The sequence below is a fragment of the Lepisosteus platostomus genome, chromosome 23 (assembly GCF_059453375.1).
Source record: "Lepisosteus platostomus isolate fLepPlt1 chromosome 23, fLepPlt1.hap1, whole genome shotgun sequence".
Taxonomy (NCBI): domain Eukaryota; kingdom Metazoa; phylum Chordata; class Actinopteri; order Semionotiformes; family Lepisosteidae; genus Lepisosteus; species Lepisosteus platostomus.
In genome coordinates, this window is record NC_142633.1 from 9,142,670 (window position 1) to 9,159,743 (window position 17,074).

General features: G+C 47.9%; 1 protein-coding gene across 5 annotated transcripts in view; it reads left to right on the forward strand.

Annotated features, from left to right (window-relative positions):
- The window catches only part of LOC148642002 (pleckstrin homology domain-containing family G member 5-like), a 102,257-nt gene that overhangs the window by 79,188 nt on the left and 5,995 nt on the right, over positions 1-17,074 (forward strand). For all 5 annotated transcript variants that reach the window (XM_088617255.1, XM_088617253.1, XM_088617254.1 and 2 more), the window contains 10 exons: positions 8,827-9,018; positions 12,212-12,376; positions 13,557-13,652; positions 14,140-14,340; positions 14,741-14,851; positions 15,407-15,556; positions 15,911-16,048; positions 16,212-16,331; positions 16,648-16,780; positions 16,887-17,002. In XM_088617255.1, the coding sequence (XP_088473381.1) occupies positions 8,827-9,018; positions 12,212-12,376; positions 13,557-13,652; positions 14,140-14,340; positions 14,741-14,851; positions 15,407-15,556; positions 15,911-16,048; positions 16,212-16,331; positions 16,648-16,780; positions 16,887-17,002 (1,422 nt within the window). The remainder of the gene's footprint in view (positions 1-8,826; positions 9,019-12,211; positions 12,377-13,556; positions 13,653-14,139; positions 14,341-14,740; positions 14,852-15,406; positions 15,557-15,910; positions 16,049-16,211; positions 16,332-16,647; positions 16,781-16,886; positions 17,003-17,074) is intronic.

Here is a 17,074-nt window from a genome sequence, read left to right on the forward strand (position 1 = left end):
TTTAGAGGGGCAGAGAAATTGTTTCTAATTTGGCATTGCAGAGCAAGGAGGTATGTGTAAAGATGCTAAGTAGTAGCCAAACACCACAATTAGCGACTGTAGTTTCTTTCCATCAAGACCATTGGCTACTGAAGTTTTTTTTTCAGCAAATGTATTTTCAGGGAAATTTTTAAAGCCTAATGTCGTGATTGTTTTGATTGTGATTTAAGATCAAATGTCTCAAGAAGACTGGTGCGCACTGAGATGATTTTATGAAATTATTTCATTTCTGTTGTGAGCGCAAATGCAGGCCCATACCCTCTGTCTGGGCAGTAAGTCACCAGTTAATGGCAAAGCTTTAGATCTGTATGAAAAATTAAAGTCAAACTTAGCATTTTGACCTGTAAGTCCATTATCTAAGAAAGTGATCATTTTTAATATCAGATTTGGTTTTATGTAACAGCATCAACAACAGTATTAACAGTGTTAATAATAAGAAGAAACACTGAGATTTGTCATCAGTTGCAGAAGGCTGTTTTAATGTTCTAGAATCTAAGGTACTTCAACTGTGTGTGTGCAATTTCTTATTAATAATAATAAATATATATCAGTATGAATCTAAACCTAATAATATTAAGCAGAAGTTATTTGTTGTCAGTGTCCTCTCACGGCTCTTGCTCTGGCCACACTAATTCACCTGTCACCTTCAGTGTCTGTGGTGTCAGCCCTGACAGATGCTCTCCCCTGTGGTGGCCAGTAGCCCAGGTGTCCCACCGGTCATTGTCATTGTGGCCATTGTCTTGTGTTCGCAGGGGCGGGCGAAGCCCTCCAGTTTTAGAAGCAGGGGCGCTTGTGACTGGCTGGCGCCTCGAACCCACGGCGCTGCTGGGCCAATGAGTGGCCGGTGGGCGTGGCCAGGGAGGAGACAGCAGGGTGGGTCCTGCTGCAGACTGGGACTAATCGAATGAGCTGGGGCTGGTTGGCTGTGGACTGTGGTCTCTCTCCTTCCTTTTGGGAACCAGGACCATTTTTCTGTTTGCGTTTCCTCTAGTCGTTTCTGTATTTCTGTTAGACTTCCTTCACATGGGTATCAGTTAGAAGAGACAGGGCGAAGGACTGCTATCCTGCTGCCTCTGTTTTTCAGAGGCTGGATTTGCAGTCAGGTGGTTTGTGTGTTTGCAGCTGTTTAGAGCCCTTTGGGCCTGGAGCTAGAGTTTTTTTTTTTTCTACTGGCGCCCACACCTTTCGGGCACAGGGCTCTGTCTGTGTGAGGGGTGGGCTCAGCGTGTGACTGCGGAGTGGAAAAGGAGGAGACAGCGAGAAGGAGCATGAAGGAGAAGGGGGCCCTGCACCCCGTCCCAGAGGACAGTGGGATCAGGGGGCGATTCGGGCGCCTGACAGCCTGGCGCAGCTGGGACCTGTTGCACCTGATCACGGAGAGCGAGCCAGTGGAGGGCCGCACCTACGTCCGGCCCGAACCACAGCTGGAATACAAGGTGACCCTGTAACTGGGCCTGGGGGGGGGGGTTGTGTTGCGTGAACAGGTGTCTGGATCACGAAGCCTTTGAACACTAGAACCTCAGATCTCTGGATAAGTTCCAAACTGCTTGAATAACTCTTTGGCTGTGAAGTTTAGCCAGATTTGGTTTTAATGAGAAGCTCGGACAAGCTTGTGCAGCGCAGATTATTTCTCACTTTGCCATGCACAGTGACACTCTCGTAGATGAAGTGTTAACTGAAGAGGAACTGCGTGTTCTTTAAGGTAGTCATTTAAATATTAATGAAATATTGATGACTGGTTAAAATGAAGCACCTTCATGAAATCTGAACGGGCCAGTGGCATGTGTGGGTCTTATGACATGGCATTTGGTTCATATATGCAAGTGTAAGCAGGATTAGTAAATATTTTATTCTTTTATATATGAATCTTGTGTTCTTTATTAGTTACGTTTATATGTTTGTAGTCACAGACAGAAGTATTGGCCCCTCTATGTTCAGATCAAGATATTCACAAATTCACTAAGTTTCGGATATCTGTGCTGTATCAGACGTACATATTATCATCGACTGTCCGAATGTAGTCTGCTATATTTTCTATGTAGTAGCCGGAATCATTTCATATATGTCTGAAACAGAATTGATTAAAAGCAATAATGTCATAAGAATAAATTAAGACAATAAAATAATAGTGATTTTATGTGTTTCATATTTCTGGATGCAATGAGGAAAACCCCTGTTGCAGAAAGTGTACTGGATGGTGTTTTATCAGTCTGTGCTGAAAAGATCTGTTGCAGTAATAATGTTAAGGGTAATGGTGATCATGGATGGTTCTAGAGAATCTGTACAGCTATAGCGATCACACAGTTACACTTCAAACCTAGCTACCTGGCTCTTTCAGGAAGAGTGACCTGCCTATACATTATGTGACAGTAGTACCTGGGGAATGGCAGCACTTCTGCATGGAGATTAAATGGAAACGACCGTGCTTTCAGGCCCTGGTGTACATGTTTACTCAGTCATCTTTGAATCAGCTGGCTGCTGATTTCTATGTAAACTTTTTCTTGTTTACATAGAAATCTGAGCATCATGCCATTAGACGAAAAGGGGGTTTTCAGTTTCTCTACAGAACTATCTATTTCAGATTGTTCTTCCAGCTAAAGCCTGGAGGTAAATTTATTGTTTAACTTTCCTCTTATCACCAATCAGAGGAGCGTGAAGCAGCAGTTTTCCTGATATGTGGCTCCTATCATAGCTCTCCAGCTGACAATGTCTAAGAGGTGCTCTTCTGTCTTTCTATTCATTTGTTCTCAATATCAAAGTAAAAAACTCTTCCAGGAAATTCAGAAGCAAGAAGCTAATTGACAAAACAAACAGGGAACTTATCTGATTCGCCATGCATGTGTTAAACAGTTTCCTGTCTTCAAACCTAGAAGTGATTCGTTTTGTGACAGAAGGTCTTGGCCATTGTGAAAATAACCGGGCTGTGTGACTCCAGTTGTGTTGAACTTAGTGACTTCGGTTTAGGTGGACAAGACTATTGGTTTCCTTGCTGGAGTTCTCCAGACTGCATGAAGCGTAATTTTGGTGAAAGGTTGTGTAAGGTAATTGCTGGTTATGGGAGACTGAAAGTGGCTGACTGTCCTGTCAGTCTGCAGCCTGCATGGGATCTGGACGTCCAAAGTCCAAGCTACTGTCCCACAGAGGGCTTTTCCAGTACAGCAGTCCTTAGGAATGTAGTCACCCCTTGAGAGTCCTGTATGTAAATCTCCACTGTAAATCTCTCTTTTTGGTCTTGATTGAGAGATTTCACATTATGCTTTATGAAAACTTTTAGGTTGTTGACACTCTCCACAAATTATTAAGCAATAACAGCAACCTCAAGATCTTTCTTGTGTTCCTAGCACAGCTCTTAATTGTTTTTAGCCTTTCCACTTTTAAACTGGTCTGTCCTCTCATCATCAGACTGGAAAATAAGCGTTAGAGAAAAACATTGCGCAATGTTTCAGGCATCATGCTGCTGTTCTTAAAAACGTAGTGTCTGTGATTTAGTGTCTGTGTTTTCTGTCACAGACTGGGGCTGTGTGTGAGAAGCTGGAATCAGACATGCAGCCTCACTGAATCTTCTGTAAACAGCTACACTGCTGAGACTTTTGCAAACAGCAACGTTGCAACATTTGCTCAGTTTGCTCAGCCCTGAGCAAATGGACTATTGATTCGGGGGCACCTTAAAAGCCGGGACAGGAATCATTTAGGCGGAGCTTACCATATCTCCATAAAATTGAATGAGGAGAAGCAAGTGATCAGGTCATTTGAATGATTTCTGAGTTGTTTTTTGATTTGCAGTTGTTCATCCTCCCCTGATATTCTTAAGCATAGCTTGTATTCTCCTTACTCGGAGGATCTGTGTCACCCGGCTGCTGGCCTCAACAGATTGTATCAGCTGTTAGACGTCCAGGCACTCCAGTTCCGTGTCAGTGTGGCTGGTGTAACCTGAGTCACTCTTTAACAAGGATTAGAGTCAGCAGCATCAAGATCAGTGCTAGCTGCTTTCATAACATTAATCAGGCTGCCTGTTCAACAGCGATCTTGACCCACCAAGGAACAACACAAGTTTTTGCGATAGATTATGAAGCTATTTTTAACAGATCTCATAAATGTATCTAAGAGTTCAACCTACAAAGTCAGAATTCAGGTAGAAACCTGTTTATATTACATTGTCTGAAATGGGCCAGTACTTTTCATCAGAGCAGGGCTGCCTTAGATGTTACTGTCCTGCTCCGGGTCAGCTGGGGGGAGTTTGGGCGGTCCCTGGGAAAGCCCTGTGAGCTGAACTACAGGTGGGGGTTTTGCCAATTCAAAGAAAAAGCAGATAAAGACGGATCCTGGCCAGACAACAATGTGACACTGGTCATTTCCAGTAAACCCCCCCCCCCCCCCAAAAAAAAAAAAACAAAACACATTGAAAGGGAACTATAATGCTATTTTTATGCTTTGGAGTTTGAAAGATTTGGCATTGATGGGTGCATTTCAAACATAGATGTAATTCCCAGACTTCCGGACACAGACACTGTAAACAAGCCGACTTGTGAATACACCTCTTTTAATCCAATAGAAATATCGCTTTCGACTTCAGGATGGTTCCACTGACAAAAACTACTTGTTAACTCTGCACGCAGATCACGTGGGAACACTTATGGGGTGAAACGTCTGCTGCAGAACCTGTCTTCGCTCGTCCATCACAGTGACTAGCGAGCAGGATTCACAATTCCCTCTCGCCCGTGGAGAGAACAGGGGTTTTGGACAGTGTTGGGACTATCCAGTCCGCAGAGTTTCACAAAGTTCACTTAGTTTTGTGCTTAGTGTTGGAAATTGTACAGTTTTGCGATGCCATCAATGAATTTAATTTGGAGCTGATATTGTGTTGCTGAGAAATCGAGACTGCGGTTGAGTTTTAAGTAGGGTTTGCAACATCTGCAGAACCCGAGAGAGGAAGAGCCTCAGAGACGTGGCTGAGACATGGGGAGCTTAAAGCCCAGGCAGAGAGAGAAACTATTCCGTGAAAAGAAAACACAGAATGATCTGGGAGAAGTTGGGGGAAAACCGGTCAACTTCAGACAAACGTCAACTGGTGACGCCAGAACGGCATGGCAGGTGATTGCAGTTGAGCTGCACTCGGGAGCTGTTATTGTTTTGTGTTTTTGCTAGGAAGGTATTTTTAGACGCTTGCCCCACCCGATGGGCGTTAATCCATCTGAACCTGCGGCTGGCAAACAGGCCCGAGAGCACGTGCTACTGTGACGCTGCTTCATTCATTTCTTGGAGGGGGAGCTGTGCAGAGCACATTATTAGTGTGGGCAGTGAGATTGAAGGGAGCAAAGTGGGCCATTGAGCTGTGACGGAAAAGGTGGTGAGGGGTGAGGGACAGCAACAAGAAAAAAGACAAGAAAAAAACCCACACAGCTGACATCTGTGGTTCAGACTTGGGCTGCTGGCTGTCCAAGCTGTTGTCCTGGCCACTCCCCCTGCATGCAAATGTGGCTGCTAGCCCCGCCCACTCCCCTGGCTAGCACAATGGGCAGGATCCTCAGGTTGTCATGACATCAGCGCAATCCCCCTCAGCAATGCAGGCAGGCCGGCTCAGTTGGCGGAACGCAGAGTAATTGATGCCGACAGATCCAGATCCTTGGGAAGGATGTTCTTGCTGGGATTCGCAGCCTACAGTTTGGCTTGGGGATAGAGCGTGCCGAAACTTTACACGGATCCGTATCCTTTTGTGGGAGGCTGGGGAGGTGGGGGGGGGGAGATAGGGTGGCACATTTCCACGAGTCGTCGTCCTTGTTGGAATACCCCCGGGACTGTCCCGTCTTTTTTTTGGGGGGGTAAATGCTGCGATTCGATTTAGACAGTGTTGGACTGCATTGGCGCGTGTCCACGAGCTGGGAGCTCATAAGAGGCTGCCCCGATCGGACGGCGTCTGTCTGCGCTATGGGCCATGTGTTCTGCTGAAGAGGCACAATGGTGTTCAGTGCTGTTGATCTGCCTTTTGCTTACATGGTGAGTACGGCTCTGTCCCCTTTCGCTTGACATGCAGGAAAAGACACTCTTCTTGATCTCGTAGGAGGTGAATTTAGTTGGTTTAGTGTCTGATATAAATTGAAACCTTTTCCTGGTTTTGCTGCTGTTGGAGATGTTGTGATTAAGTTGAGCAGTGGCGGGTGCTATCAGGGTTTAAGTGCAGTATTTTTGGAAGCACTCCAGGCAAAGTACAAGAAGAAATTCTGTAAAGTCTCTCATACCTGGGACTTACTCTTTATTTGTCCTGTATTTTTAAGATCCAGATCTTGCCAGCTTTTATTTTTTCCTGTGAATGGAAAGGAGGGTGGTGATGATTTTGAGTGATCTTTTTGGGCCTTTTTTTCAAGCGCTTAAAATTCCTTAGGTCCTCCCATCCCCGAAATTTGGTAAATTATTCCAAATATTTCCAAATCCGTGGGAGAAAAAGTCGTTCTATAGAAACCTGTGGAATCAGCAGAATGTTTCTTGTTGCCCATCACTTAATCATTTACTTTAATACTAGTTACAACGCATCTGATTGATTAAGAATAAATGATGATCCAAGCCTGCTGGTGTAATGTTGCTGTGTGAAACTTCAGTCATTGCTTCTAAAAGTACTTTAGTGCGCAGCCTTTCCTGACCATTTCCTGACAGCTGCGTGCTTTGTTATCGAGTTGGCAGAGACCTTGCAGAAATTCCCCGATCAAAGGTCTAGGATGTCCCTGGGGGACTGTTTGCTTATCGAGCTGTGCAATAGATGTTGGCTTAATCCACAGGGGCCTGAGCAGTTGTAAAAATAGTCTTGAATTGTTTGAAAAGGACTCTTGGCTTGTGAGCTCACAGGGAAAAAACAATCTGTTTTCCGGCCAGGAAATTCATTTTACGGGGGGGCTGGGGATGTGTGATAACCGGCTTTATTTTCTGCTTTTTATTTCCTTGGGTATAGTCCTGGTGCTTGAAGGTGACTTTCGTACTGTGTAAAGAGGTTGCGATAAAAGAGCAAACTGCGTCTTTACCAGTAATTCAGGTTGAGAGGATAATTCGTGCTCCGCTTAAATTCATCCTTAGGCTGTGTGCAACAAGGTGCCTTCAATGGTGCCTAACAGCACCATAATACGTGTTGCTGGTGATCCTCCAGGCTGTGGTAAGGCCAACTTACCTGTGTTTCACCTCCAGACAGAGATCTGACTACTGGTTTGCGAATTCTGTGTTGCCTCTCAGTGTAGTGTGGTGTTCAGATTGCTGCCTGCAGCTTCTCTGTCTGTGGCTGGATTACATCTCTGGGTCTCTAAGCCGATCAGCTTTGCCGGGATGAGGTGACAGCTAGCTGCCCAGCTATCCCTGTCCCCCCCTCTCCCCACCCTCTCCTTTCTCCTTCGGAGTCCTCTCTCTGTCACGCCTCTCCCGGCTCCTTTTCTCTCGCTGACACTGAAGAAGAGTGATCTCAGAAAGGTTGCTTCTAGGCGTTGGGCCGCTCTATAGTTTCCCTCTTTTTCTCCCTCCCTCTGCAGCCCTTGAAGAAAAATGTGTTCTTCACTAACTCTCCTCCGATCACTCGATTCTGTTGCATGTCCTTTGTCTCCTCTTTCTCGTTCTCTTCACCTGCCCCCAGATTCGGCGCCGGTGACTTTGCACGCAGGCCAAGAGCGACAGTGAGCCTTGAGGAGAGCTTTGAAATCGGAAAGAAGAAGTAGCAATTTATCCCGTCGCTGCAGTAACAGGGTTTGCATTATAAGCTGCTGAGAGCTCAGCGCCAAAAACGTGCATTGTTTTGCCACTGATGTACCGAGGGCAGTAAAATAGCTGCCTTTTTACACACAGACCATCCAGGCCTTTTATTTTTTGCTCAAAGCAAAGATTCGGTGCCTTCGTTGTTTCCATAAAAATCCACACCTCACATTCTCTTGTCAGACTTGTTTCTGAGCAGTCTGAGTCAGTAGGATCACCCTGACTGGTTTTTTGTGCGCTATGTACAGCAGTGAAGTTGGATGTTCAAGATCCCCTGTCTTTGTGAGCAGACACTATTATATATCCGGTATTACAAACTGAGCTCTTCCTTCAAAGTTTCTAAACTCCTGAAGGAGGTCATGCTCTATCTTCAAGACAGAGTGCTCTTCCTTTTCGGGAAATGGGATTTCTTTGTGTTTTTGTCGTCCATGACAGTATTTAATCAGCCCAGTGAAGAAAAACACCTGTGGCTCTTCCTCCTTTGTTGTTCGTTAAGTAGTCCTCAGGTCGACACCTCTAATTTACCATAATCCGGTTGGGCAGTTTGGCAGCTACTCAAAATATTCTTCAGTCCTTTTAAGAAATGCTTTATTTTTATAAGCACGTCTCAGGGATGCGACTGGTTTAAAGTAATGTTGTGTTACAAGAGTCAACAGTACTTTCACTTTGCCATTCGTATTGAGCTCCTTGTTCACCAGGGGCTGTAATATTTGGCAGCACTAGGCGTAGGCGTCAGACTTGGGACGGACACCACTGGTGGCCACATCTCCTTGCATTTGGTTGTCGAAGCAGGTACCCTCTTCTCTTTCCTGCTCTGACTGATCCCTCTCTTTTCCACACCCATTCGTCCCTTATTGAATATTCCCACGTGCACGCTGCTAAGCCGGGCTCTGTTCCCTATCCAAGAGCAGCCCGTGCCCTGGGCCTGACCGCTGGACGCAGGGGGACAGAGGCACGGTGGGGGTGGGGGTTGACCGCAAATGGACGCCACACCAGCGCCGCACCCCCTCCCAGTTTGTCCCCGTGCTCATCTGCTCCTCTTTCCTCCCCCCTCCTCTCCCGCAGGGCCAGGCTCGTCGCAGGAAGAACATGACGGAGTTCCTAGGGGACGCCAACATCCCGTCCCCCGATTCGCTGTCGCAGCTGGGTGGCTCCTTGCCTAGCGTGGGCTCCGGGCCCGACAACTGGAAGAACCGGGCCGCCAGTCGCTTCAGCGGCTTCTTCAGCTCCTCCGCTGGCGCGGGGCCGTTCGGCAGGGTGAGTGATGGGACAGGCTGCAGCCCCCCTGCTCTCGGGGCCTGGGCCTCAGTATTGGCAGGACTGACGTCAAGCCCCGGCCCACGAGCCCTCAGGCCTGACGGGGCCTGACACTTCGGTGTTCTTTCGAGAGCTACTCCACGAGCTTTAAATTACAAAAACTATCACTGAACAGACCCTATTCCTAAGGCCTTTTTTTTTGTCACAGTTAAAAAAAACAAGCTCCTCGTGTTACAAACTTTTAATAAGAAGCATTTAAACTGCAGAGAGTGACTCAGGGTCTTCACAGTTTCATGTGACGTTATAAACATTCAATGCATTGTGTTATTTTTAAGGGAATAAAATACATCTATAAGTGTCTGATAAGTATAGCCCTCTGTAGAGGTTGGGATTCTCTCTTTACGCCTTGTATAATTGCAAACCCCACGACTTAAGCTAAATATGGGAAAGTTGATGATAGTTAAGTCAATCTAATCCCAATGAAAATCAGGTTTTTGTTTCGCCGCAGCTTTGGTGAATCCCAGTGCAGAGCGTTTTGTGGGAAAAGGGAGCCTGTGGAAAGCACAGAGACGGGCACAGATGCTCACGGTTTTAGACACACCCTGGGTAAAAGCACGTGTGTCAGAAATGGCTTCCCAGAGAGGGGAAATAGCAGAGGTGTCACCCTGCTGGCAGACAGGCGCGGACTGTGGTGTCCAACAGGAAACTCCCCCCACCCCTGATGTATTTCAACAGGGCTTGTGGGTCAGAGGTCAGCGCTGATTCTGGGGGTGGTAACGGTGTTGTTGGTGCTCCTCTGTGCCTTCAGAGCCCTACACTTGTACACTGATTCAATTTTCTGAGCCCCCGAACACCAACCACCAAAGGCAAAACAGAGACGGGCACAAACACCTTCGAGAGGAGCCACAACAACATCTCAGGCCTATGTTTATCCAGTTTTTCCATTTATTGAATTAAGTAACATAATGTTCATTTAGAAAAGATCGTTTTCAAGGAATTATTAGTCCCCTGTGACTTCAGAAAGTTATGGTTTTAGCTCAAAAGACAGCATAATATTCAACAAATATCTTCTTACCTGAAGACATTGTGTTTGAACTGACTAGAGATGACGCAGACAAAGGAAACGTGTATGTTTTTGTTAAGTTACCATTGACAACTATCAAAACAGCTGGTCTAACCACACCTAACATACTGCAGCCTCAGTTTTTATCTCATTCTTACTGCCTGACGATTCTCAAAGTATCTTGTTTGTGACTCAACTATTTGCTTGGGCAAAACCATAAAAGAACTTTATCGGAACAGGACAGATGTTGAAATGATTTTCTATAGATGAGTTACTCTGAACTCCCTTCAGATTATTTTGTGAATCCTTCTTAAACCATTTCCAGGAATATTTGCTTAGGTCTTTCCCATACAAGGTGGCAGTCAACAACACACATCCAAGGTTCAAGTAGACATCTTGGTACATGTTGCTTGTATTTTCATTTTTCTAGTATTGCCAGTGGCATTGCATTATAAATAGCCTACTATTATCTGCGTAATGACTAAAAACATTCTCCATCTCTAGCCTGTTTAACACACAATATTTAAAGTCTTCTAGAATTCATGCTTGCTTTATTAAACCAGTTTGACTGGCAGGAAAACAATGAAGAAAGGCAACACCCATCAGACTTCAATCAGTACGCCTGGAGCTGGTTTTTCCATTTTATAAAAGCATTTTGTAATAAATGGCGTAGTTTGGGCATGAGGTGATGGCAGCTTAAAAATAAAAGTGTCCCAATGACATCACCCAAGTGCTAAATTACAATGCATTGTTTTTCAGTTTTGAAAGATCTAAAAACTGGATATCCTGTCACACTCACATAGTGCAGTATAAGGTTTTAAGATAGCACTGTTGGTAAGCCTTAAATCCCTATTACATAACTCTGCAGTATGTCCAGAGGTCTGAGATTCATATGCTAATTGAATCTGCCTCAGCATTTAAGTCCTGTTCTGTTTAAACTGAAGTATTCCCCAATGAAATTTTAAAGTAGAATTGAAGGTTCTCCTGTTCACTTATATGGCACTGAAAATTCTCTCTCCAGGTTATCTTAAGGACTTACTGCTTGAGTGCAGATCAGCTCTTTCACTGAGTCAGACCTCACTCTGCCAAAGGCCCTGTTCCCCACACACTCTTGCGTGCAACTCCAGATCAATATAGACAGACAGCGTTTTTAAAACTCTTTCAAAGATTCTTTGGACTGTAGCCCTTAATGTGTCATTTTGTTTCAGTGTTGGCTTTATTTGGTCAGTATACTGTGGGATTTTGTGGTTTACTTCCGTTGTGTGTACTTTTATGCGAGTGCTACTAAACAGCGAGTTTGAAAGTGCTTTTAAATTGGATTGTTAATATTAATGCCTTTCAGTTTCCACTCAAGGGATCATTACATTAACCTGCCACCCCTCTACCCACACACACCCCCTGCAGTGTCAGGACAATACCTGCTGCTTGTCATTTGCCACACAGCTGTGAACTGACTTGTCCCTCCCAGTCCTGCCATCTGGCTTCATTTTAGGGAAGAGGGACGGGGGTCTCTCTGGGACACCCCTTCTCGACTCAAACCTGTCAGCCTGGCTCAGCCGGAGGCGGCAGGGTGTCTCTGGGGGCTGGTGTCTCTCCTTATGCTCTCTTTAAACATGATCCCTCAGTCCTCTGCTCAGCACTGCTGAGCACATGGCTTTCATTCCTGTCCCCTCTGTGTATTCTGTCAGCACTCGCCAGTCTGATCCTTCATGGTCAGTCAGAAACAATGGTTTCTGTCAGGAGCTTTTAGCTGATGCCCCATCCAGTTCACATGGGGTGGTCTTATTGCATTGTTTTCCACTTACAAATATGTAGAAATACTTATAGTTTCTCCACCACACACCTTCAAACACTCACTTAAGGTGATCTGTAACGAGACAGAAGAATTCAGAAAACAAGTTCTGGTTTAATAAAAAATAAACTCCATTCTGGAGAGGGTCCAGAGGTCTTTCCATTTACTTTTGGACAACTGTCTCATGACATTTTCTCGATCTGCTGCATACCCCATAGCATTCAGTGATCTAGAAATTGAAGCTGGTGTACCTCATCGCAGCCCTGTAGCCCATCAGACAGTGTGGTAAGGTTGCTGCTGCTCCCATAATTCCTTTCCTTTCTTTCCGTGTGTTTCAGGAGCTGGACCGTGTGGAGCAGCTCCAAAACAAGTTGCACTCCTACACACTGTTCGGGCTGCCCAAGGTCCCCACCCAGCTTAGTTTCCACCATGACTCCTGGGAGGAAGAGGAGACCAACCTGGCACTGGAGGAGTCCTGGCAGCAGCTGCTGGAGAACCCTGAGGTACAGCGCCCCCTACCCACCCGACACACACACTGCGAGCACAGTACAGACACGCATTAGAACGCGCAATACTAGTGCGGAGCCTGTACTAGTGCACCCAATGAAAACAAACACCGGAGATGCCCTTCAGGCCTTACTGATCCACAAACTGCAGGCGCAGACCCCATATTCTAGACAATACGTAAATAGCTTTATTGCAGGCTGTTTAGATTCCTTTATTCATGAAATGGTTGTAATGCACCACACAAGGAAGCAAGAGTACATATTTGCTTTGTGCAACTCAATTGTTATCGTCTTCCCTTTCCATGTGTGCAGGATATATGAAACCATGTTGCTCTTCCCCTTGTCCTGGAACAGTCCCTCTTTCAATTCCCACTCACAGCTCTCTTGCGTTGCTGTGCTTGTGCTGATCCGGCACAGCGCCACCTCCTGTCAAAGGCAGGCATAGGCTGCCATTGCACATGGTGGGAGGTGTGGCAGGGCTCCTGCTGATAACCCCCAGCCTGAGCTCTGCGAGACGACTTGCTGGGTTATACAGGGACATCAGCACTGCACGCTGATGGAGAGCCCTCTGAATCGCTTATTGCCAGGCTCTGGCTTCAGCCATGACCCTACTGGCATGGGAAGCAGCCTGCCAGCAGACATGAGCCTGGCGCCTCATTCAGATGGACAAAAGCAAAGGAGGCTGAACAGTTTTAAATGCATGATGGGGGTAATCTGAAGCTGCTGATCCATTGCAGTGCTGTGTAACAGAGTGAGAATGGACTCACCGTGTGGCCAGCTGAATCCCAGGGCAGTTTGCCCTTCTCTAGCAGAGCGGGCAAGACCTGCTCCCATTGGGTTAAGAGAACCAGACATGGTCTTAAACACTGAGACACTGGAGCTTTATTATTCCCGAATGGGTCAATTATGAACAGATCAAGACATTTTGCATAATGCAGTACGGACTATTGTGAAAAGGGACTTTAGACACAACAGGCAGTCTCAGGTCCACCTTCTCTGTTGTCACATGGTAATGGTTGGAGTGATGGGACATTCTTCCCAGGTCCAGTCGAACCACACTTTCAGCCACAGACCGTTTTTGGAATTTTCTTTTAATTGTTGGAGCTGAGCTTGATGTCGTCCTCCCGGGTGATTTTCACGGTCTGCCGTCGGTGACGTGCATCCTCTCCCCTTTCAGTCCTTGACCAGGAAGCAGTTCCACCAGCAGGAGGCCATCTGGGAGCTGCTGCAGACCGAAGCCACCTACATTAAGAAGCTGCGCGTCATCACTGACGTGAGTCCCCCCCCCTTCCAGCCTGTCCTAGAGCCCGGTCACCTCCTGCAGGCGCTCTGACATTAGGAAGATATGTTGTAGTTCACTTTCCTTTTTAGCAGCCAAATGAGCTAGCTGGACTAAATGGCCTTTCTTATGTGACATACAGTAAGACAGTATGATTGTAATTATTCTTTAAAAAAACAAATATAAACTTAAGAGTGTACTAAATGTTGTTGGGAAGGTGATACTTTATTACTTGAGAATTTATGGTTAATGCTGTATTTTATTGTATTGAATATTTTATTATGCAAGATCTTACTCTTAATGCATCTTCTGCTACACTAGGCGGACTGGCGGAGAAGCCAGGTGCCTCATCTCAGCAAGCCAGAAAGAACGAAATGAGTGTCTCATGTTGCGTGTCACATTGCTACAGAGTGAGAGCCACATGTCACGGCGCCGCGTGTGCGTGACACGTGCGATGATGCACTCTTGTCTGTCGCTGCAGCTCTTCCTGTGCGGGCTGCTCAACCTGCAGGAGTGCGGCCTGCTGTGCGAGGTGGAGGCCTCCCGCCTCTTCAGCAACATCCAGGAGATCGTGCAGCTGCACACGGGGCTGTGGGCCGAGGTGATGCTGCCGGCGCTGGAGAGGGCCCGGGCCAGCAGGGCGCCGCTCGACCCCACCGACTTCCACCAGGGCTTCAAGACCGTGAGTGCCCCGGCCTCCTGCGGCGTGCGTGCAAGACAGAACAGCCCACTCATGTACTGGGAAGCCATGTGCGGGGTCATAACGTCCAAAGGTTGCCGTGCCCTGCCATTCAGTGCTGAACAATATGACAGAGCAGGCTTCATCATTAAGGGTTGGTAAGGGACCATGCAGAAGAATCCTGGGCAGTAGAGCTCGACACAGGACTGCAGTGCAGGTGTTTCAGGACGTTTTCCATTGACAGGTCAGGTCAGTGCAGTGCAGTGGGCGGCAGGGTACATGGTGTGGTCAATTTTGCCCTTATGATGAACATGAGTGTGGGCCTGCTGTTGCGAGCAGAAACGCACTGCGCAGTGCCACGTGTTTTACTTTTAATTGCCCCTTTGCCTGTGTGGTTGTGCAGATCGGCACCAGGTTCAAGCCCTACATCCACTACTGCATGGAGGAGGAGAGCTGTATGGAGTACATGCGCAGTCTGCTGAGGGACAACGAGCTCTTCAAGATCTATGTCACGGTGAGGAAGCCAGTCAGGCTCTGTCTGTCTCTTGGTCCTCGAGAGTGTATTTCTGTATTTAACTTTCTTTCCACTTCACCTCTTTACCCCTCTGTGGGCCCCATTCGGAAATGAGTTTTCCAGCACTTCTACCTGTGTTTGGATTGGAAATCATGAAAGTGCTGCTGTTTGAAATCTCCATCACAGTAAAGCACCAAACTAAAATACCCTGAGACAGAGTAGCTGCGTTACTTCTACAATAAACTGCACTTTATAGTGTCGTCCTTTCAGAAACACAGAGAATCCCCAAAAGAAGGACCTCCTCTTTGCCTTGAACGTGTTATTTAAAAATCAAAAAGATTTAACCTGCCGAAAGGAACTGATTCTACATTTTGACAAATTCCCGCGACCTCCTGCGCGGTAGTTTTTAAGTGGAGAAAACGAAGACGCGGCCAGCCGCCGATGAGTTTCTGTGCCTCTGAGCTAGCGACGCTGTGGCTTGCTCTGTCTGCGCCGCTGTGTGCCCGTGTCTCACTGTGTGTGTGTGTGGGCTCTCTCTCTCCTGCTCTCCCGCAGTGGGCCGAGACACACAAGCAGTGTAACCGGCTGAAGCTGACGGACATGCTGGTGAAGCCCCATCAGCGCCTCACCAAGTACCCACTGCTGCTGAAGAGCATACTGAAGAAGACGGACGACCCCACGGCCAGGGACGCCGTCATCAGCATGGTGAGGGATCGAGGAAACCAGGGGCAGGGGGCTGGGGGGGGAGGACTGCGCCTTGTGTGTCGAAAGTGTACTGGCCCATAGCATCTTCAGGTCAGACTGAGTCCCAGTGCGATGCAGTGATGGTAAGGACGGTCATGAGCAATGGAAAAGCAGTGTGAAAAAAGTGAATGGATGGCCGGAGAACACTTGAGTTCTGGAGAATGCTGCAGAAGTACCAAGCAGATGCACGCCGGTATAGTGTCACAGGGGCTGATCTGTGTGTGTGTCTGTAGCCGTGCCTCAGCGGTCAGTGTGCTGTCTCGGTGTCTGGAGGAGGTGGGGGTGATTAACCCCGTGTGTGTGTGCGTGTCCCAGGTGGAGTCCGTGGAGGGCTTCATTAACAGCGTGGATGCGCAGATGCGCCAGCAGCAGGAGCAGCAGAAGCTGGCCACGGTGACCGGGAGGATCGATCCCTACGAGGCCATGGAGGGGGGCAGCGAGGAGGTGGAGAAGGTGAGGGGCTGGGGGGTTGGGCCGCCCTGCTCGAACGCTCCTCCTGCTTTTCGTGACAGTGCGGCTCCGCTCAGTCACAGGGGGGCTATGGAGGCTCTCTGGTGCTACACTGCCACGAGGTCGTTGGCGATCCATAAGTCAGCGCGTCCTCTCTGACCCTCAGATCCTGCGGGAGTTCAGCCGGTTCGACCTGACCGCGCCTATGATGGGCACCTCCCCTGACCACACGCGCCAGCTCCACCTGGAGGGGCCCCTGCGCATGAAGGAGGGCAGGGACAGCCGGGTAAGAGCACGCAGTGCACGTTCAAGCACTGGATCGCAGCCGAAAGCACTGCATCTGCCCGAGGGAATCTAGGGTCTATACAGTGAGGGGTGTTAAAAATGCAGCAAGTGGGCATTGAGATCAACAGGATTACTTGAAAGGGTTTACAAATTCAGACTCGTCAATTGTTCTGGCTCCGTTGCAACCCTGTATTGGATGAAGCGGTTAGAAAATGGGGGGATGGATGGATGGATGGATGGATGGATGCATCAATCAGGGAAAGGGCCCGAGGTGACGGGGATAGTGACTCCTTGCCTGCCCCCTGCTCCCCCCTCAGATGGACGTGTACTGCTTCCTGTTCACTGACCTGCTGCTCATCACCAAGCCGGTGAAGCGGGTGGAGAGAGCCAAGGTGATCCGGCAGCCGCTGCTCATACACAACGTGGTGTGCCGGGAGCTCAAGGACCCAGGTGAGTGGCCTGCCCGGTACCCACAGTGCACTGGGGCTTCTGTTCCCAGCCCTGACCTGGCCGATGCCCAGCGTGGTGTTGACTTCGGTCCCCTCTCTGTCTCCAGGCTCCTTCCTCCTCATCTACCTCAACGAGTTCCGAAGCGCAGTAGCAGCATACTCCTTCCAGGCCAACAGCGCCGCCCAGGGGCGCAGCTGGATTGAAGCCATCTGCAACGCACAGGTACGAGTCCCTCACACTGCCTGCCACACGTGTCCTGCACTCACACATACACACACACACGTGTGCAGATGG